At 44.1% G+C, this 22,550-nt stretch overlaps 1 protein-coding gene across 3 annotated transcripts in view; it reads left to right on the top strand.

The window, feature by feature from the left end:
- Positions 1-22,550, top strand: part of Ttll8 (tubulin tyrosine ligase like 8) — a 46,010-nt gene that overhangs the window by 2,356 nt on the left and 21,104 nt on the right. For 2 of the 3 annotated variants that reach the window (XM_085678858.2, XM_087899164.1), the window contains 3 exons: positions 16,378-16,469; positions 21,267-21,405; positions 21,937-22,010. In XM_085678858.2, coding sequence (XP_085534984.2) covers positions 16,378-16,469; positions 21,267-21,405; positions 21,937-22,010 — 305 coding nt within the window. Of the gene's footprint in view, positions 1-16,377; positions 16,470-21,266; positions 21,406-21,936; positions 22,011-22,550 lie in introns of those variants that run through there. The other variant, XM_048444895.3, reaches the window with a different exon arrangement.

Below are 22,550 nucleotides of genomic sequence, written 5' to 3'. Positions count from 1 at the left end.
ACTCAAGATCTGTGGCTGGCCAGCCATTTCGGTCTTAATGATTGCTTCCATAATCTTAAATTCTAGGAGTTTGGTTGATTGGTTTTGTTTTTCTTTTGGTTTTCCATGGCAGGGTTTCTCGAAGACTGACTGTCTTCGAACTCATTCTGTAGACCAGACTGTCCTCAAACTCAGAGATCCACCTGCCTGCCTCCTTAGTGCTGGGATTAGAGGTGTGTGCCAGTCCCCCCCCTTTTTTTTTGAGACAAGATCTCACTACGTAGCTCTGGCTACCCTGAAACTCTCTGTAGACCAGGCTGGTCTAGAACTCACAGATACCCTCCTATCTCTGCCTCCCCAGTGCTGGGATTAAAGGTGTACACTATATATATTCTGGCTGGCCTGGAACTCACTATGTATCTTAGATAGCTTTGAACTCACATAAATCCACCTGCCTCTGCATCTCCAGTGCTGGGATTAAATAATGAAATCACAACTACCCAGCCAGTGAATTTCTGTTTTTAATGAGACCTACTCACCTGGCAGTGGTGGCACACACCTTTAATTCCAGCACCCGGGAGGCAGAGAAATGATCTTTTCATATATCATGAGAGCCCTTGTATCGTAAAGACTCTACCCACCTTCCTTTCAGAAGGGCACACCCTTTTGTTTCTCTTTTCTTTTAGAAGCCTTGTCACTTCACTTTGTACATCGCAGGTCCGCCCCCTAAGGGGATTGAGGAGGACAAGGCTTGGAACTCTCCGCCCAAGTTTGACTATTCAGTGACTCAGCTTCTGCCTGGCAGGGTCTCTGGGGTCAGCCAGGTGTAGGTCTTCTTTGGGGCTTTCCATTCTGCTCTCCTGGTCTTTCCGCTAATTCTTTTTCTATGCCACTGTTGTAATTCCAGGGGCTTTATAATGAAGTACTTTGAACTTGTCCTTCAAGGTTGCTTAGGTTCTCTTGGACATGCTGGGTAAATTTTAGGACCTGATTAACTTATATACGTGTATCTATCCTGCTGGGGCTGTAGTTGTTGTCTGTGTTGAATTTATGGGTCAGTTTGGGGGTGAATTAACATCCTAATATTAAATGTTCTAAAACAGAACATTTAGTTATTTCATTCTTCTGAGCACTTGTGTATAGTTTCCACTGGACACGCGCACTGTGTGCCTTTTGCTAGATTTAATCCTATACACTGGAGTCTTTTAAATGCTGCCATAGATGACATTTTAACTTCATTTTCTTTTGTGAATGTACGTGTATGTACATGTACATGTTCATGCGTGCATGCACTGTATGGAAGTCGATGTCTGTCACAGAACCTAAAGCTCACCAGTTCAACTTCACTGGCTGGCCAGCAAATCCCAAGCATCATCCTGTCTCTGCCTTCCTCGTGCTGGGATTACGGATGTGTGATATTATGCCCAGCTTTTAATGGATGGTGGGGACCAAACTTGGGTCTTCATGCCTGCACACTAAGCACTGCACACTAAGCCATATCCCCAGCCCTGGAGTTTCATTGTCTAATGATTTCTTCTATGTAGAACTACAATTGATTTTCATGTACTGACTTGCTATTTGGTGATCTTGCTAAATATATTTTCTATCTCTAGCAAGATTTGGATTTTCCATATAATCACCCTATAATATAATCTTTCAGTCCTTAGGTTTTTTTAATTTGTCTCTTGTGTTATTAAATCAGCTAACACATCCAGTAAAACACTAGAAATGGTATATTAGATATCTTCATTTCCCTCCCCAATCTCAAGGGGGAGAGTATGATGTTCTATGAGCATCCAAGGAAGTTTCCTTTCATTGCTGCCTTAAAAAGCGTGCATGTGTGCATACGTGCATGTGCATGCATGTCTGTGAGAGTGTACAGAAGCCAGAAGAAGGCATTTGATCCCTCAGAGTTTGGGTTACAGGCATTTGTGAGCTGCCTTGTAACATGAACTCTGGTCCTCATGACCGAGCAGCAAACACTCTTAACCATGGAGCTGTCTCTCCACCCTCTCCTTTTAAAGTAAACCACTACCAACTATTTTGGTATGTTCTCTTCTGCATCTTTTGAGGTCATAGTGTTCATTTTATTAGTTAATTTATGTTGTAGAATATTAACTGGAAAATGTGTTATATTTGTTTATGCTACAGAATATTTTTCTGCGTAAAAGTATGTTACTTTTGTTTATGCTGTGTGTGTTTAAGGATGTAAGGATGTGTGTTTAGTTATGTAAAGATGCGCTGCATCTGTTTCGCCTGCCTGTCTAAGGCACCTGACGGGTCTGAAAAAGAGCTGAATGGCCAAGAGCTGGGAGAAAGGACAGGTGGGTCTGACGGGCAAAGAGAATAAATAGGAGGAGAAATCTAGGCTTGTAAGAAAATATGAAGTGCGAGAGGAGGAGAACAAGAGATAATCCTGGAGCAAGAAGCCAGGCAGAAGCCACCCAGACATGGAGCAGCAGTGAAGGTAAAATATACAGACGTTTGCTCTAGGGCAAAAGGTAGAAAAAGAGAAGCAGGTTAAGTTACAAGAGCTAGCCAGAAAAGAGCTAAGCTAAGGCCGAGCATTTAAAACTCATAAGAAGCCTCCAGGTCGTGATTTGGGATGGTTGGTGGCTAAAAGAAAAAAGCCTGGTACAGTTTTACATATTAAGGTGGTGGATTGTGCTGACAGCTTTTCAAACACGAAACCAACTTTCCATTCCTGGAACAAACTCCATCTGTGTGTAGAGTTCTTTTTTCTCCCTGTCGGATTTAATTTATGAATATATTAGGACTTGTGTCTGTCGTTAGGAGTGTGCACTATTCCTTCCTCGGAATGTACTTGTCAGGTTTTGGTGTTGAAGATATAGCCTCATGGTTTATATAAAATTTTTCCTTTAAATGTTTGGAAAGACTGACTTGTGATGCCATCTACAGCTCAAACCTTAATCTGGGGCAATGTTTTAATTGTGGAATTAATGCCTTGAACAGAAATGAGCTGATCTGGATTTTTCTATTTTTGTTAGTTTTCATGTGTACTTCAAAGAAAATGTTCATTTCATATGGGCTGTCGAAGTGTTGATAAGTATATGCTAATAAAATTTTGTGAATACCTTAATATCCACAGTCAGTGGCAATAGCTCCTTTTCCAGTTTGATGTTGCCAATTTGTGTTTTAGATATTCCTTCTTAACCTGTCTAGACAAAAGTTTAAAGTTTTCTTTTTCTTTCTTTTTTTTTTTGAAAAATAATATTTTACAATCCAACAGATGCTTCCCCTTCTTCCTCTCATCCCAGTCTTTCCCCACTTCTCCTCTGCCTCCCCCATCCACTCCTCCTCCATTTCTGTTCAGAGGAGGGCAGGCCTCCCATGGATAGCAAGCAAACATGGCATATCAAGTTGAAGGCTGGACAAGGCCGTCCAGTATGAGGATAAGAATCCCAAAGCCCAGCCAAGGAGTCAAAGACAGCCCTTGCTCTCACTATCAGGACTCCCACAAGAAGATCAAGCTACATGACTATAACATGTGTGCAGAGGGCCGAGGTCAGTCCTGAGCAGGCTCCCCGGTTGCTGATTTAGTTTTTGTGAGCCCCTGTGACCCCAGGTTAGCTGATTCTGTGGGTTTTCTTGTGGTGTCCTTGACCCCTCTAGCCCCTACAATCCTTCCTCCCCTCTTCTGCAGGATTCCCTGAGGTCCACCTAAAATTTGGCTGTGAATCTCTGCATCTGTTTCCATTAATTGCTGGTTGAAGCCTCTCTGATGACAGCTGGGCTCAGCATCAATCTATAAGTATAGTAGAATATCATTAGAAATCATTTCATTGATTTTTTTTTCCAATCGTGTTTGGTTCTAACCTAGGCCTCTGGGTCCTGGCCTTCCAGGCAAGTGTCAGGTGGGCTTCCACTTGTGGCACGGATCTTAAGCTACACCAACCATTGGCTGGTTACACCCACAATTTCTGCTCCACCTGTACCGCACGCAGCATATCTCATAGGCAGGACAAATTGTAGGTTGAGGGTTCTGTGTCTGGTTTGGTGTCTCAATCCTTGCCTGGTTACAGGAGATGGTCAGTTCAGGCTCTGTATCCCCTGTTGCTAGGAATCTCAGCTAGGGTCACCTTCATAGATTCCATTGCGCTAGGATTCTAGTTTATCCCCAAGATACCCCACAATTCTAGTCGTCTCTCCCAGGACTCTCCCCATCCAATCTCCTACCAGATCCCTCCTGGTCCCATTTCTCCCACCCCCTCCTCCACCTGTGATGTCCACTTTCCCTTCCCAGGGAGAGTCATATATCTCCCCTTGAATCCTCCTTGTTTCTTAGCTTCTCTGGGTCTGTGGATTGTGTGTAGCATGGTTATCCTTTACATCTGATATCCTCTTATGAGTGAGTACATACTATGTTTGTCTTTCTGGGTCTGGGTTACCTCACTCGGGATAATCTTTTCTAGTTCCATCCATATGCCTGAAAATTTCATGATGCCATTGTTTTTAATAGTTGAGCAATATTCCACTGTGTAAATGTACCACAATTTCTTTATCCATCCTTTGGTTGAGTGACATCTTGGTTGTTTCCAGGTTCTGACTATTATGAATAAAACTGCCATGAACATAGTTGAGCAAGTGTCATTGTGGTGGAGTATCCTTTGGGTCTATGCCCAAGAGAAGTATAGCCGGGTCTTGAGGAAGATCGATTGCCCATTTTCTGAGAAACTGCCATATTGATTTCCAAAGTGGCTGTACAAGTTTGCACACCCACCAGCAATGGAGGAGTGTTCCCCTTGCTCCACATCCTCTCCAATATAAGCTGTCATCAGTATCTTTGATCTTAGCCATTCTGACAAGTGTAAGATGGAATCTCAGAGTCATTTCGATTTGCATTTCCCTAACAGCTAAGGATGTTGAACATTACGTTAAGTGTTTCTTGGCCATTTGAGATTTCTCTGTTGAGAATTCTCTGTTTATATCTGTACCCCATTTTTAATTGAATTATTTGGTTTGTTAATGTCTAGTTTCTTGAGTTCTTTATATATTTTGGAAATTAGATCTCTGTCAGATGTCGGGTTGATGAAGATCTTTTTCCATTCTGTAGACTGCTGATTTGTCCTATCAATAGTGTTCTCTGCCTTACAGAAGCTTTTCAGTTTGAGGTCCCATTTATTAATTGTCGAACTCAGTGCCTGCACAATTGGTGTTCACTTCAGGAAGTGTCTCCATATGCGTTCAAGGCTATTCCCTACTTTCTCTTCTGTTAGGTTCAGTGTATCTGGCTTTATGTTAAGGTCTTTGATCCACTTGAACTTGAGTTTTGTGCAGGGTGATAGATGTGGATCTTTTTGCATTCTTCCACATGCCAACATCCAGTTAGACCAGCACCATTTGTTGAAGTTGCTTCCCCCCCATTGTACAATTTTGGCTTTGTCAAAAATCAGGTATCCATAGTGTATGAATTTACATCTGGGTCTTTGATTTGATTCCATTGGTCCATCTGTTTGTTTTTATGCTAAAACAATGCAGTTTTTATTACTATAACTCTGTAGTAGAGCTTAAAATTGGGGATGGTTTTAGCTATTTTGGGTCTTTTGTTTTTCTATATAAAGTTGAGTATTGTTTTTTCAAGGTCTGTAAAGAATTGTGTTGGAGTTTCTGATGAGGGTTGCATTGAATCTGTAGATCGCTTTTGGTAAGATGGTTATTTTTACTATGTTAATCCTACTGATCCATTAGCATGGGAGATCTTTTCATCTTCCTATATCTTCTCCGGTTTCTTTATTCAAAGACTTGAAGTTCTTGACATACAGGTCTTTCACTTGCTTGGCTAGAGTTACACCAAGATATTTTATATTATTTGTGGCTTTGTGAAAGGTGTTGTTTCCCTGATTTCTTTCTCAGTCCATTTATTGTTTGTATATAAGAGGGCTAGTGATTATTTTTTTTAGTTAATCTTATATTGGGCCAGTTCACTAAAGGTATTTATCAGCTGTCGGAGTTTCCTGGTAGAGTTTTTGGGGTCGCTTATGTATAGTATCATATCATCTCCAAATAATGGTACTTTGACCTCTTACTTTGCAATTTGTATCCCCTTGATCTCCTTTTGTTGTCTTATTGCTCTAGCTAGAACTTCAAGTTCTATATTGAATAGATATGGAGAGTGGACAGCCTTGTCTTGTTCCTAATTTTAGTGGAATTGCTTTGAGTTTCTATCCATTTAGTTTGATGTTGGATGTTGGCTTGCTGTATATTGCCTTTATTATGTTTAGGTATGTTCCTTATATCCCTAATCTCTTCCAAGACTTTGTATAATGAAGCAGTGTTGGATTTTGTCAAAGGTTTTTTTTGGCATCTAATGAAATGATCTTTTTATTTTCTTTTAGTGTTTAATCATTAACAGATTTTCATATGTTGAACTATCCCGGAATCTCTGGAATGAAGCTTACTTGATCATGGTGGATGATTTTTTTTTTTGGTGTGTTCTTGGATTCAGTTTGCCAGTATTTTATTGAGTATTTTTGCATCAATGTTCATGAGCGATATTGGTCTGTAATTCTCTTTCTTTGTTGAGTCCTTGTATAGTTTGGATACCCGGGTGATTGTGGCCTCATAAGATGAATTTGGCAATGTCCTTTTTGTTTTTATTTTGTGGAATAACTTGAGGAGTATTGATGTTAGCTCTTCTTTGACAGCTTGGTAGAATTCTGTGCTTAAAAACGGCTGGTCCTGGGCTTTTTTAGGTTGGGAGAGTTTTAATGGCTACTTCAATTTTGTTAGGGGTTATAGGTCTATCTAGATTGTTTATCTGATCTTGATTTACCTTTGTCAAGTAGTATCTGTCAAGAATATTGTCCATTTCTTTTAGATTTTTCCAATTTTGTGGAGTACTTTTTTTTTCTTTTAATTTCCTTGGCGTCTGTTGTTATGTCCCCCTTTCTGTTTTTGATTTTGATAATTTGAATATTCTCTCTCTGCTTTTTAGTTAGTTTGGATAAGGGTTTGTCTATCTTGTTGATATTTCTTTAAGTTCTTTGTATTATTCTCTTTGTTTCTACTTTATTGAGTTCAGCCCTGGATTTATTTTCAGCCATCTCTTCCTCTTGGGTATTTGCTTCTTTTTGTTCTAGAGCTTTCAGGTGTGCTGTTAAGTTGCTAGTGTGAGATGTCTTTTAATTTCTTTATGCAGGCAGTTAGTGCTGTGAACTTCCTGCTTAGCCCCATATGTTTGGGTTCATTGTGCATCCATTTTCATTGTATTCTGGGAAGTCTTTAATTTCTTTATTTCTTTCTTGAACCAGTAGTCATTCAATAGAGAGGTGTTCAGTTTCCATGAGTTTATAGCTTTCTGTTGTTGTTGTTGTTGTTGTTGTTGTTGTTGTTGAAATCCAACTTTAATCCATGGTGGTCTAATAAAATGCAGGGGTTATTTAATTTTCTTGTATCTGTTGAGACTATCTTTGTGACCAAATATGTGACCAATTTTGGTAAAGGTTCTGTGAGGTGCTAAGAAGACGGTATATTCTTTTGTGTTTGGGTGAAGTGTTCTGTAGATTGTTAGGTCCATTTGAGTCTGTTAGTTCCATTATTTATTTAGTTTCAGTTTGGATGACCTGTCTATTGGTAAGAGTGAGGTGCTCGGGTCTCCCACCGTTAATGTTTGGGGTTCAATGTGTTATTTAAGCTTTAGTAATGTTTCTTTTACAAATGTGGGTGTTCTTGCATTTGGGACATGGATTTTGAAAATTGAGATGTCATGGTGGCTTTTTCCTTTGGTGGGTCTGACGTGTTCTTCCCCATCTTGTTTGATTAAGTTTGATTTGAAGTCTATTTTGTTAGATATTAGAATAGCTACATCAGCTTACTTCTTGAGTCTATTTACTTGGAAAATCTTTTCCCAACCCTTTACTCTGAGGTAATGTTTATCTTTGATGTTGAGGAGTGTTTATTTATTTACTTATTACCTCCCCACCACAGTTTCTCCGCTCTCTTCCTCTCCTCCTAGTCCCTCAACACCACTTCCCCTCTGTACTCCCATCCACTCCTCCTCCATTTCTGTTCAAAATCAACCAACCTGGACTCATAGGGGCTCACAGAGACTGAACTAATAACCAGGGAGTCTGTATGGGACTGACGTAGGGCAAGGAGGTTCTCTGTCTTACTGCAACTGGACATGCAATGTTTGGTTGATATTCATGGGAGCCCTTCCTTTTCTTTTTCTTCTCCTCAGTACTGGGATCTAACTCAAGAGACTTGTGCATGCTAGGCAAGTGTCTGGCCACCGAGATACAGCCCCAGGGCCCCCCAAATAGTTTTATTTATCTAACTTTTGCTTGTGTTAATTTTCTCTAGAATATTGTTCACTTAATTGAATTTTACTCTTACCTATTATTTCCTTTTCTCTGTCTTGAGTGGAATTGTCTTCTTTCTAGCTTCTTGGGATGGCAGTAAAGATAACTTTCAAAATGTTTTCTTTTTCTGAAATCTGCATTTAATAATCTACAGTTTCTTATTACTATTTTAACTGCATTGAAATGCTTTGACATGTCATATTTTTATTATATTTAATGTATATTATTTTCAAATTTACCTTTAATTTTTCCTAAGTGTGCTAATAATTCTGGGGCATTTAGAAAATTTTGACTTGTCTTTATATACTCCTGGTTCGACATGACAATTGACGAGAAATTCGGCCTCTGTTTATTGTTGCAGTGACAACATATCTAACAAGACAACTTAAAGGAGAAATTATTTGTTTTGGCTCAAGGCTTAAGAAGATTCAGTCCATCATGGTTGAGAGTGTCAGGAGGAGACAGAGAAAGGAAGTCACAGAAAGGGAGCCAGGCAAGATATAGCCCTAGAGACACTGCCACCACAGATACTCAGAAGTGTACTTCAGAAATGTAGGCATCTCTCAACCCAGTCAGGTGACAATCACAGTAGCCATCACAAGCTGCATGGTTGTATATTCTTTTAAATGTGTTGGAGGCTGAGCCTACGACCTCTGTGTGTAGTTAAAGTGTCTAAGTACATCGTTTAGGTCTATGCATCATGTCCAAATTGCTGAATTATACTGCTTGTTTGTTTAATCTTCCATTTTCCAAAAAAGCATACTAAAAATGCTCCAGGACGCCTGTATCTTTGGTCCTACCAACTTGTGTTTCTATTTTGAAGCTGTTATTAAGTGCATATGCATTTAGAACTGTTATATTTTCCAGGAAAATTGTTTTATTAAGTTTGTTGATAGTTTGATATATGTATAGAGTGCTTTCTGAGTACTCTTGCATCTCTGTCCAATGCCTATCAACTTCCTGCCCCTACAAGCTCCTTTCCCCGATTCAGCTATCTTGATTTAGACTGTGATCCACTAAGTTCAGCCCGGGTCATTTATGTCATCACCAATTTGGAGTCATTCACTGGAGTCTGATGGGACCACCAGTTGGTAAACAACCAAGGGAAATAACTCCCCATCCTCCAGAATCTGCCCATAGCCAGTCGTTGATCTGTGAGGTGCAGGACCCCTGGCACCTGTCCCTGATTGTTCACAGGCCCAATTCTGGTAACCCAAGATGATGTGTGTTTGTGATTGTTGTGTCTTGCCTCCCAGATGGTGACAATCCCATCCACAGTGTTCCTTGGGCCTTGGGATGGCATAAATGTTGTCACTTATAAACATTAGATAACTGTCACTTATCAGCCCTCTGAGCAGCCAAGAGTCCACATTATCAGCTAGTCACTGACAAGAGATACTTTTCTGATTAATATCAAGAGTAGCATTTGTTTATTCCTATTTTTTAAATTTTTTGTGTGTGAATGTTGGGCCTGTGTGTGTATATGTCCACCATGTGTGTGCAGTGCCCACTGAGGCCAGAGCGTATCAGATCCCAGGGAACTATGGTTATGAATTGTTGTGAGCAGCCTCGTAGGTGCTGGCAATGAACTGGACACAGGTCCTCTGGAAGAAGAGTGAGTGCTCCTAACCACTGAGCCATCTCTCCAGCCCCACTGTGAGTGCTCCTAACCACTGAGCCATCTCTCCAGCCCCACTGTGAGTGCTCCTAACCACTGAGCCATCTCTCCAGCCCCACTGTGAGTGCTCCTAACCACTGAGCCATCTCTCCAGCCCCACTGTGAGTGCTCCTAACCACTGAGCCATCTCTCCAGCCCCACTGTGAGTGCTCCTAACCACAGAGCCGTCTCTCCAGCCCCACTATGTCTATTTTTAGGGTTTCAAGATATCTCTCTTTTGTCTTTAGTAATGATTTTCACTGTATCCTCGCTTGTTTTCTGTTGCTGTCCTTAGGGGTCGCCCCACAGTGTTAGTATCTCCAATATGATAGGCTCTCCACTGAAACTAAGGTTACACCTCACCAAAGGCCTCTCCTCTCCTCTCCACCTCTTCAGAGTGACTTTGACCCTGCCACACGGTGCCTAATTTCAGCCGCTCTCCATGACACTTCAAGCCTTCAGCACTATCACCAAGTGGGAAACTCTGACACGTTACGAAGTTCAACTGCCAGCTTGGGTTGCATCCTTGGCCCTTGTAATGATTCTGAGGAAAGGCTTCCCAGATTTTGCCTCAACAGTGCTGGTTTCTTGTTAGCTACAGCTCAGTTTTGAGTCCCAGCCAACCCTCCTCGATTGTCCCAGTAAGGCAAAGTTTTCACCTAAGTGGTGCATGTTAGTCACGGCCGAATCCTCAGCTCCAGATGGCCAGAAACCAGATTCTTAACTTAAAATAGCACATGAGCTCAGCGTGGTAGCACATGCTTTAATCTCTGCACTTAGAAAGCAGAGGAAAGTGGATCTCTGTGAGGCTAAGGCTAGCCAGGTTACAATAATGACTTAAAAAAAAAAAACACCCAAGATACATAGGTAGAGAGACCATGTCTCAAAAAACAAACAAACAAACAGGTCACACGAACATCTCTGGTAGATTTTTGCTTCCCTCTGAAACTTCACAAGTCAGGCTTCTGTTGTCTGTACTGCTCTCAGCATTTGCTACACAGCTCAACAACCCAACCCTGAGCACTTCCAACTCTAAGTTTCAAATGTTTCCACAATCCTGTATCCCCTCCCCCCCAAACAACCCGGTCAGATCCGGCAGCAATCCCCCACAACCCTGGCACCGATTTCTGCCTTTGTTTGTGTTGGCTATGATAAAATACTTGACCCAAACAAACTTGAAGCACAACCTTGGAGGTCACAGTTGATCCAGGAAAGCCAGGGCAGGATCTCCAGGTGGCAGCCTAGAGGCAGGAGCTGAGCACAGACCACGCAGGATTTCTGCTTCCTCGCTTGCTTCCATGGCTTTCCCAGCTTGCTTGCTTGGACAGCCCAGGACCACCGAGCCATCACCCAGAATGAGTTGAGCCCTGCCACATCAATCATCAACCTAGAAAATGCCCCATATGAAGAGATGGTTCAGCAATTAAGAGGACCCAGGCTCTATGTCCAGCACCTACCTGGCAGCTAACAACCATTTTAACTCCAGTTTCAGGGAGAATTGAAAGACATCTTAACTGGCCTCTTTTGGTACTGCACACACACACACACACACACACACACACACACACACCATGGTATATAGACATATGTGCAGGCAAAACATCCATATACATAATTTTTAAAAATGTGCTTTAAAGAAAATGCTCCCACAGACTTGCCTATAGGCCAGTCTGATGGAGTGAGGTCCCCTCTTCCTAGAGGACTCTAGTTGGTGTCAAGTTGACAAAAACTAACAGGCACACACCTTTACATGGATTCCAGAGTAGAAATTCCAGTTTCCAGGTATTTGTAGCAAGTGATTTTACCTATGGCACTACCTCGCCAGCCAGGCTGGCTGGCTGAACTTGTACTCAGCCTACGTGTGTGTCACACATTGCGATGCCCCAAGGGATTATTTGTTGTCTCTACCCTGCCTCCGGGTCTTTTGGCTATAGCCTGGTAGTCTTTTTTTTTTTTTTTTTAAGAAATCGCTTACTAGTTTTATCAGTCTGTACATAGAGAGATTCTTTCGGAACATTTGCATGTACATATGTGTATATGTATGAGAGTGTATATGAGCGTGTATGAGAGTGTGTATGAGTATGCGTGTGCATGTGTGAATGTGTATATGGGTGTGTGTGAGTTTGCATGTGTGAATGTGTATATGAGTGTGTATGAGTGTGTGTGTATGTTTGAATGTGCATATGGGCGTGTATGAGAGTGTGTGTGTGAGAGTGTATGCGTGCGTGTGCATGTGTATGAGAGTGTTTGAGTGTGTGCGTATGTATGTGTGTATGCACATTAAGGCCAGAGGCTGCTATTGTGTGCAATACTATCACTCTGCACCTCATCCTTGAGACTGGGAGAAATCTGGATGAGCAGGAGCCCTTGTCATTCTTATTATCTTTGTGGCCAGGACTCATCACTGGTTGGCTAGACTGCCAGTTAGCTACCAAGCAAGTTTAGACCTGCCCGACTCCATCTTTTACAGTCAGGATTACAGAAAATCATGACTGCACCCAGTTTTACATGGATAATGGAGATCCAAACCCCAGTCCTCATGCTGGGTGGCAGGCACTTTGCCAACCGCATCATCTCCTCCGTCTGTGTGCTGGTCTCTAAACGCCCCCAGGACACCTGAAATCACTGGTAGTCAGTCTCTCCTGGCCCCATTTCTCCTGTGAGTGACCTTCCTGGCTTGGAGTAGTTTGACAACTGAAAACTAACGATTAGTATTGGTTGTTGGACTGGCATGACCTTGTGTCATCTAGGAGGCAAGTCTTCAGGCACAACTGTGAAGAATTATGTAGATTGGGGTAGCCTCAGGGCATGCCTATGAGGGAGTGTCTTGATCAGGTTTACTGAAATGGGAAGACACACCCTATCCATGGGTGGCATCCTTCCCTGGATTCCCTGAACTGTATAAAAAAGAGAAAGCTAGACAACTACGGTACCTGTCACTCTTGGCTTGACATCTCAAGCAATGTGCTCAGCTCACCACGATGGTTTCTACCCTGGAAGTATGAACTAAAATAAATCCTCCCTCCATCCCTTAAGTTGCTTTTGTTGGGGTATTTTATCATAGCAACAGGAAAAGCAACCAAAAAAGAAACCAAAACACCAGGATTGGAGCCAGGTTCTGTGTTTCCCACGGAGCCAAGAGATTTAAGCCTGAATGGAAATTCATTTCTAGTAGTGATTTTTTTTCTTTAAACTTGTGGATTACGTGAATGTGTGTCTGTGTCTATGAGTGGTGTTAGCAGAGGCTAGAAAAGGGCATTGGAACTGGGGTTATAGGCGGTTGTGAGCCATGGGATAATGTACACTGAAACTGAACACTAATAAGTAGCAAGCTTCTTAACCCCCGAGGAACCTCTCTGGCTCCTATTAACAGTGTTTCTATACCTAGGAGAAGTAGCTATTGGGATTTCATTAATGGTTCACTGTATCTATTAAACCGGAATGAAAGCTAGTTTTCCTTACTGACGTCTCTGTTTTATTTCTCTATCAATGTCTCTTTATCTATGGTGTGCCTTTTCTTCATTCTCTTCGTGTGGCCCATGGCAATATTGACTTTCTTTTGATTTTATTTTTTATGAATTACATTTTTTCATGTAGTTTGCATCCTGATCACAGTTTCACGCCCAACACGGGAGGCCCCCTGGTGGTAATGGCACCTTTCCATGTAGCCAGAAATTGCTCAACTCTTCTGTCTGATCTTGGCATCTATGGCCAATAAGCCTGTGATCTTATTTTCTAGTCGTCTCTAGGCAGGATTTGGGCACCACAGACAGGGCAGGTTGTGGGCATGCTTCTCTCGGCAAGAGTTGTGTAGGCTGAGAGGTGGGAGGAACCTTCCTTAATGCGTCAGGCAGCCATGAGCCATCTGACTTGGGTCCTGAGAGCCAAATTTAGGTCCTCTTGAAGAGCAGTATATGCTCTTAATCGCTGAGCCATCTCTCCGGCCCTGGGAATTTCTTTCTAGACAGCTATAACTATATCACACCAGTTTTGAAATTTGGTGTTTCAGTTGTCTTTGGTTGAACAGCTAAAGACCTCTACATCTTGGATCATTTTTCCTGACCCACAGATTATTTAGAAGTACATTTGCTAATCTACACATATTCAGTAGTTTTCTGTAATTTTTTACACTTATTCCTGACTTAATTGCTCTGTGGTCAGGAGAATTTTTATGACTTTCAAACCTTTTAAAATCAGCCTAGAGTTTAAGATGAACTTTAACGACTATTCTAGAATAATGACTGTCAGCATTGAGTGAACTGTGAGGTGCTGCCGGTCATGCGTGTTCCCTTGACCTCTGTTCATTCCGTCCACTACTGAAAGCCACGCACTAACTCTGACTACAGACTTAGGGGTTTCTTCTTGTTTGATAACCTCTGCTCCTTGCATTTAGAGGCATTATTATTTGAACATCTTTACGGACTTGCCCTTGTACCCCGTCCTATGCACCCCTGTCCCCTATTATGGTCTCCACTTTCATAGAGGACTTTTGGAGCTGGTCAGGGCTTGTCTGAATGGAGTCCATCACTCTACACCTTTTTGTGTCCCAGTGGTGTATTTGTAAATATGGCTCCCAGTCTATGGTTTGCCTTTGCATTTTCTTTTTCTTTCTTTTTTTTTTTCTTTTTGGTTTTTTGAGACAGGGTTTCTCTGTGTTACAGTCCTGGCTGTCCTGGAACTTGGTTTGTAGACCAGGCTGACCTCGAACTCACAGAGATCCGTCTGTCTCTGCTTCCCAAGGGTTGGGATTAGAGGTGTGCATCACCACCACCCGGCTTCATTTTCTTAATAAAGCAAAACATTTTCATTTTTGTGCATGCTGCATATGCTTGTGTATGCATTTGTGTGCACATATACATGGAGAAGGCCGGAGTTCAACCTTGGGTATCGTTCCTGAGGAATTATCCACCTTGTTGTGAAGCAAAGTCTCCCCCTGGGACTTGGGGCTCACTGATAGGCTAGACTAGCTGGCCAGCAAGCTCCAGGGATCCTCTTGTAATTCCCGGTGGAATTACAAATGCGTGAACATTATGTATCAGTGCCGGCGATGGGGCTTGTGCTCTCACACTTGCAAGGGAGGCACAGTACCAACTGAACTGTAGCCCCAGCTCCAGAACACGCACGTTCTCGCAGTTCCAACTTCTATTTTCTGTGCGTAGGTGGGGTTGTGATGTTTCCCTCCTGTGTGTTCTCCTAGGAACTTTGTGTGGCTTTCACACACTTTAGAATAAGCTCTGAGCATCCTGTGGCAGCTAGGGTTTGCCCTCTCTGCGTGGGCGTACAGTCCTTCACCACCACCCCCCCAAGTTGCTTTGTACTCTAGTTTAAGTCCATGTATCTGGTGCCTGTGGATTTAGGGTGAAGAGAGCCACAGGAAGAGCGGGTAGGCAGGATTGGACTGATGTTTCCTGAAGCTCTTTGGCGATCAGGGTAGTCTGGGTGGAATCTGTACATTTCAGGGAAGCCGTAGAAATGTACTGTGAAGACTACATTTAGCCAGGTGTGGTGGTTCCCATCTTTAATCCTAGCACTTGGGAGGTAGAGTTAGAAGCAGGTGGATCTCTGTGAGTATTGGGGTCAGCCTGGTCTACAAAGCAAGTTCCAGGACAGCCACCGATGTTATGTGGAGAAACCCTGTCTTGAAAAATCAATCACACACACACACACACACACACACACACACACACTTAGGGCCTGGAAAGAGAAGGGGAAGCAACAAGGGGTGTGGGGAGGGGAATGTTGTCAGCCCAAAGCCTTGCTGCCTGGAGGGAAGACTCACTGTACACTGCAGGCATAGCCTGTGGGAACCCAGCAGATACTGGGGGACCAAAAGTGGGCCCAGGACACTGTGGTATGTGGCGTGTGCCCTTGGGAATGACTGGCATCAAAAGGTTGCCAAGGCAGATGTTGATGTTAGGGAGGACATCCAGAGGAAAGGGAGATGTAGAGGCCTTTCCTCCATGGAGAGGGAGGATAGCCCCTGAATAAAAGCCACGGACTCAGACGCAGATAGTGGGAGGCTGTATATTCTCTCGCCACCCATCAGACATATCTAGAGAGGATCAAGACTACCCAATGCAGGCTAGGCGTGGTGATGTACGCATTTAGTCCCAGCACCTGGGAGGCAGGGTCAGGTGCATCTTTGTGATTTTTAGGCCAACCTGGTCTACATGGTGACTTCCAGGATAACCAGGGCTATAGAAAAAGACCCAGTGCCAGAGTGGCCTGGGACAGGCAGGGAGGAGGAGAGCACTTGGGGTGGAGGTGGGTCAAAGGCTCATGAAAGGTTGCAAGGGCATAGACGACTGCAGGGGGCTGGGGGGCAGAGTGGGCAGAGGCAGGTGGCGATGAGGCCTCCCCGTGTGTCCTGTCAGGCTGGATGACTGTTCCTTTGCCTCTATGTCTGTTTCTCTCTTGCAGAGTTTAAACAAGAAGTTTCCCAAGATTTGTCTTTTTCCCCCAAATTAGACAGATACAAAATAGCAAGACAATTAACAGAAAAGGCCATCAAGGTAAATATGTTTCAGTACTCGTGGGTGGGGGGTACTGTTTAAAACACGGGAAATTAGTTTGGAATTTCATTTTGGGTACTGGCCTGGCTGGATGACTTCCTCCCATATGGAGATGGTGCAGGATTACTTTTGACTTGGTCTGACTTTCTTGCTTAGCTCCTGCTGGCAGCTAACTCGTCCTTGTTCCCTGTGAGCTTATACAGCAATGCATGGCAGTTTAATGGGGCCCTCTGGCCCACATATCTCGTGTGAGTACCAGGACTTAGTTCTAGGTATCTCCTGAGCATGCTCCTGAGTAGAGCCAGATCTTCCAATAGGACAAAGTTAGGTGTGTTGCCTAGCAACATAAACGTATCTATAGAAAATAGCACTGCAAGCTGCCACCTGAAACCATGTCAGTATCCATGGGCCATGTAACCACTGGAGGCCATGCCGATGTCTGTGGTCAGTACCGCCACCAAAGACCACGATGGTGTCTGTGGTCCCTGCTATAGCCAAGGACTGTGCTGATGTCTGTGGGCTATGCTGCTGCCTGAAGCCACGTTGGTGTTTATGGTTCATGTTAACACTAAAGGCAACGTGGATGTCTGTGGCATGTGCTGCTGTCTGAAACCATGTCGCTGTCCATGAACCATGCTGCCACCAGGGACCGTGTTGGTGTCTGTGGCCATCTTGCCAGTGGAGGACATGTTGATATTCATGGCCTACCCTGCCACTGAGGGCCATGAAGGTGTCTTTGGCCCATGCTGTGGCCAGGACTGTATCGGTGCCCATTGTCTGTGCTGCCACCAGAGACCATGCTGAGGTCCCTGGAACATGCCAGAAGCCATGGAGATGTCTGTCATGCTATCACCAGAAACCGTGTGGAAGTCCATGACCCATGCTCCTGTTGACTGTAAAGGGCAAGGAAGCTCCTTTTGCAGTGGTGTGGATGACTGCAGATTCACAGCAGAGAGAGACCTAGAAGGCTTCTCTGACAACCCCAGCCCTGCTCCCAGCTCCTTAAAATAGTAACAGCCTAGACAGGAAGCCATTGAAGAGAACTCCCAAACAACTGGTGGCTTCTGGCGGAGGTGGAGGGGAAGGACTCAGTTTTCTTTAAGGGGCTGGCCACTGGGGGTTTGACCATGCTCCAGTGACTATATGGGCAACATTAATTGAGCTTTTTTTTCCCTTGGGAGGTGGGGCGGTCACAAGGGTGGTGGTGGACCTGGGAGGACTGGGCAGTGAGTATGATGGGGCGCATTATGTGAAATTCCCAGATAATCAATAAAATATTATGTTGGGGAAGAGTAAATAAACGAAATTACTTTCAACCCATATAGGGTGCAGAACACACATATGTACATGTACACACACACGTACACACACACACGAGCACTTCAGTGTGACAGGATCTAGGCTCAGTTTGTCTCTATTGATGTCTGTGTGATGGAATCTGAGTCCAGCTTGTGTTCCTATCTTATCTGTGATAAGGTCTGAATTCAGATTACCTCTGCTTGGACTCTGGGCTCAGTTTATCTCTATGTCTCTGTGACTCTGGGTTTTGATGGTACCTTGGTGTGCTGACCTCAAGATCTCAGGCTGGCTAGGGTCACTTCCGGAGTGTCTATCTGCTTTCAGCTCTTTGATAGTCAGTCAAATCCCTCCCCTGTGGTATTTTTTACAGCCCTCAGTGGGGTACATCCTGAGCTTCAAATCTCCATTAGGGACTTCCTGATGAGGTTAGATCCCCCAGAAATTGGCTGCTTTTTCATCAGAGTCACTGATTTAGGACCTCGGTGACATTTGCAAAACCCTGCCACATTTGTGGGATGATGCCAGGGACTGTGGTTTGATGTTCTGTCACCCTGCTGCTTAGCGTCCAGGGAGGGTGTCCCGTTTGTGTGACCTGTCAGGTCTATACGTCTGCTACAGTACTCGAGTGGCTCCCAGTCGCTCCTCCTGCCTGACTCCAGCTGGCTCTGCTCATCCCTGACCTGGCTAGTGACTGACTACAGGCCCTGTCACTGCGTTCACTTAGGAGGTGGCTTAGGGTGCCCATATGAATATCAGCTTCTTTTCCGCAGCTGCATAAAATACCCGCAGCTGTGTCTTCTATTAAGAAAAGAAATGTATTTGCCACCCAGTGTTAAAGGCTGAAAGCCACGGCTTGAGCAGCCCCACCTGTTTGGCTGTGTCAGCTAAGTGGCAGATGGCATCGTCGGAGGCATGCGTGTGGGAGGGAGAACACATTTGATGGAGGAGACCAGAGGGAGATGGGGACTTGGCTCGCTTTCGTAACTTCTCACTGTGTGAGGCATGTCCCCACTCTACCTCCATGCTGGTGACCTTGCCTCAAGCTCGGGAGCCTTTGGGGGACAAGTCACCATCAAGTCCTGTCAATGGCAGTTCCTTCCCTGACCTTGCCCTCAGCTGGGAAAACTGAGGTAGCACAGCTTAATTCTCCCTCTAGCTGCCAGCCACCTGCTCATCCACACGTAGCTAACCATCTGCAAGTGATGACTCAGGGTTCCAGCAGCTTCTAGGCTGGCCCCACCCCTTCCTCCGTTAACCATTAGTTTCTTCCTTCCTGCCATTCCAACCTCAGGCACCCATAGCTCTTGTAGAAATACGAGGCATGCTCTCTGGCCTTAGTGTTTTTCCTGCTGTGATAAGACACCGTGACTACAAACAACTTGGAGAGGACAAGGTTTATTTCATATTACGGGCTTGTTTAGGGAATTCGGGGTAGGAAGCCAAAGAAGGAACCTGCAGGCAGACCCTGAAGCAGAGGCACACTCCTCATTGGCTTGCTCCTATGGTTTGCTCAGCCTTCCTTTCTTCCTTCCTTCCTTCCTTTCTTTCTTTTTCTTTCTTTCTTTCTTTCTTTCTTTCTTTCTTTCTTTCTCTCTCTCTTTTTTGATTTTTTATTGATTTTTATTGAGTTCTACATTTTTCTCTGCTCCCCTCCCTGCCTCTCCCCCACTTCAACCCTCTCCCAAAATCCCTATGCTCCCAATTTACTCAGGAGATCTTGTCTTTTTCTACTCCCCATGTAGATTAGATCTATGTATATCTTTCTTAGAGTCCTCGTTGTTGTCTAGGTTCTGTGGGATTGTGATTTGTGGGCTGGTTTTCTTTGCTTTACTTTTAAAAACTACTTATGAGTGAGTACATGTGATAATTGTCTTTCTGTGTCTGGGTTACCTCGCTCGAAATGATGTTTTCTAGCTCCATTCATTTGCCTGCAAAATTCAAGATGTCGTTATTTTTTTTCTGCTGTGTAGTACTCCATTGTGTAAAAGTACCATATTTTCCTTATTCTTCGGTCGAGGGGCATTTAGGTTGTTTTCAGGTTCTGGCTATGACAAACAATGCTGCTATGAACATAGTTGAGCACATGTCCTTGTGGCACAATTGAGCATCCTTTGGATATATACCCAAAAGCGGTATTACTGGGTCTTGAGGAAGGTTGTTTCCTGATTTTCTGAGAAATCTCCACACTGACATCCAAAAGGGTTGTACCAGCTTGCATTCCCACCAGCAATGCAGGAGTGTTCCCTTTTCCCCACAACCTTTCCAGCATAAGTTATCATCGGTGTTTTTGATCTTGGCCATTCTTACAGGTGTAAGATCTCAGAGTTATTTTAATTTGCATTACTCTGATGACTAAGAATGTTGAACATTTCATTAAGTGTCTTTCAGTCATTTTAGAATTCCTCTGTTGAGAGTTCGCTGTTTAGGTCTGTTCTCCATTTTTTTTACTGGATTATGTGATCTTTTGGTGTCCAATTTCTTGAGTTCTTTGTATATTTTGGAGATCAGACCTCTGTCTGATGTGGGGTTAGTGAAGATCTTTTCCCATTCTGTAGTCAGCCTGCTTTCTTATACAACTCAGGACTACCTGCCAAAGGCTACCACCTACAGTGGGCTGGACCCTCCAACATCTATTGTTAATCAAGAAAACGCCCCCTGGCTTATCCACAGGCCAGTCTGGTGAGGGCTTTTTCTCGGTCGAGCTTCCTCTTCTCAAATAACTCTAGCTTGTGTCAAGTTGTTATAAAACTAGCCAGGCGGGCTGGAGAGATGGCTCAGTGGTTAAGAGCATTGCCTGCTCTTCCAAAGGTCCTGAGTTCAATTCCCGGCAACCACATGGTGGCTCACAACCACCTGTAATGAGGTCTGGTGCCCTCTTCTGGCCTGCAGACTTACACACAGACAGAATATTGAATACATAATAAATAAATAAATAAATAAATAAATAAATAAATAAAACTAGCCAGGCCCCTCACTCTTGTATAGAAGAGACTCACACAGGGAGTCCCTCGGTTATCCTCGAGAGCTACAGGTATTACATAGGTATGTATTCCATCTTTGTTCTAAGTCCAGAACTCCTGAGTGGGGGCCACTATGATAGACAGCTGCTCAGGAAGTGTCGGCTTTCTTGGTTGTGTGTTGGCTCCTTTTTGCGTGTCTGAGTGTGAACGAGTGTGTAAAGATCATTGTGTCTGTAATCCTGACCCAATGATATAAATACACATAAGCAGCAACTGTGAGGGCTACATTTTCAAACCCCCAATACATGTGCACACATGTGTACATACACACACACATGCACACACACACACACACACACACACACACACACACACACACACACACACCTCTGTTTGCCAAAGACGTTCCTGTGCCCTCTGGGCAAGCTATGCTGTCTTCCCATGGTGTAGTCTGTTCTATCCTACTTTGGAAACTCTCCTCAGGTTGACTCTATTCCCTCGTTGCTGAGCGCTTCAGTTAAAACCCTACTGTTTTTAGGAAAAGAAGATCTTCTCCATCTACGGACACTACCCTGTCATCCGGGCCGCACTGCGGAGAAAGGGCTGGGTGGAGAAGAAGTTTCATTTCCTGCCCAAAGTTCTTCAGAATGTTGAGAGCGAAGACAAAGGGCGCGAGGGTAGAGTATCAGACTCACCTTGTCACACGTAGGATTTTGTATATGTGGTCAGTAAGTCAGCCAGCCATCCTTGGTGTGGCGGCTCTATACACTCACTGGCTCCCTTCATGTTTCCACCACTGTCCCAAATGCACACATCCCAGGCAGCCACACTCCTACCCTAGTGCCAGTCACTTTCTGGTGTCCCCGTGTTCACACAGCCCTAGCCGTTCGTCCTCTAGCGCCTTTCCCCACCAAGGCCTTTCCTCAAGTTCCCATAATTCAGGCTGGTCCTCCTAAGGCTCATGCCTCAGCCTCTGCTAAGGATCATCTAGGTTGCAGCACCCTTCAGTCCTGACCTCTCACAGCCTATGTGGGGCGCTGCACAGGATGTTGGAGGGATGGGCATGTGTGGCCTCCACAGCATTGCCCTCAGAGATTACCTCCCACCCCAGGGGTCATTCCTCTGTAGTGGGACCCCATCAGTACAGGGAGTCTGGTGAGGTCCCCGAATACAGTGGCAGTAATGTCTTTCTTATGTTTTGCCTGCAGATAATAAAGGTGCAGAGACCAAAGAAAATCAAGAAATACCCTTGGAGAGATTGGATGATATCCATGATGTGATGGTAGGCCCTGTGGCCTGGTACTGGGGTGTACCATGGTCTTTCTAAGATAGAGCACACTGGACAGAGGGTGGAGTGAGATGCCTGTATAGGAACTTTAAGCATCTGCCTTTCCTGTTTCCTGCTCCCGGTTCCTGCATCTCACACTGACTAGCATGAGCAAAGGCTTATGTGACTATGGACAAGGAGGTGCTGAGTGGTTGGGCTGAGGGTCTAGGCATTACAGGATGGAGGCAGAAGGGGCCTGGCCAATGAACAGATGGGGTCTCCAGTAACGCAGCACTTGTACCCCATCCACCCCTAACCTGGCTCCTCTGATGCTCTCCTACATCTTTTATAAAGAGGACAAGAAGGTTAGTCGCAGAGTGGACGTCTTTGCATACGTGTAATTTAAAAGAACAGATGTGTCCAGAATGTATCTGTGTGAGATCTCATAAATCAGTGCTCAAACAAACAAACAAATAAACAAACTGGCCAGAGTTAGCTCCCAGGTGCTCAGTAAAGCATATTACGTTTATGGGGTTAATTCCATTTTTATAGCTC

The sequence above is a fragment of the Myodes glareolus genome, chromosome 19 (genome assembly GCF_982192425.1).
Source record: "Myodes glareolus chromosome 19, mMyoGla1.1, whole genome shotgun sequence".
NCBI lineage: Eukaryota > Metazoa > Chordata > Mammalia > Rodentia > Cricetidae > Myodes > Myodes glareolus.
This window is presented reverse-complemented; position numbering and strand designations above follow the sequence as displayed.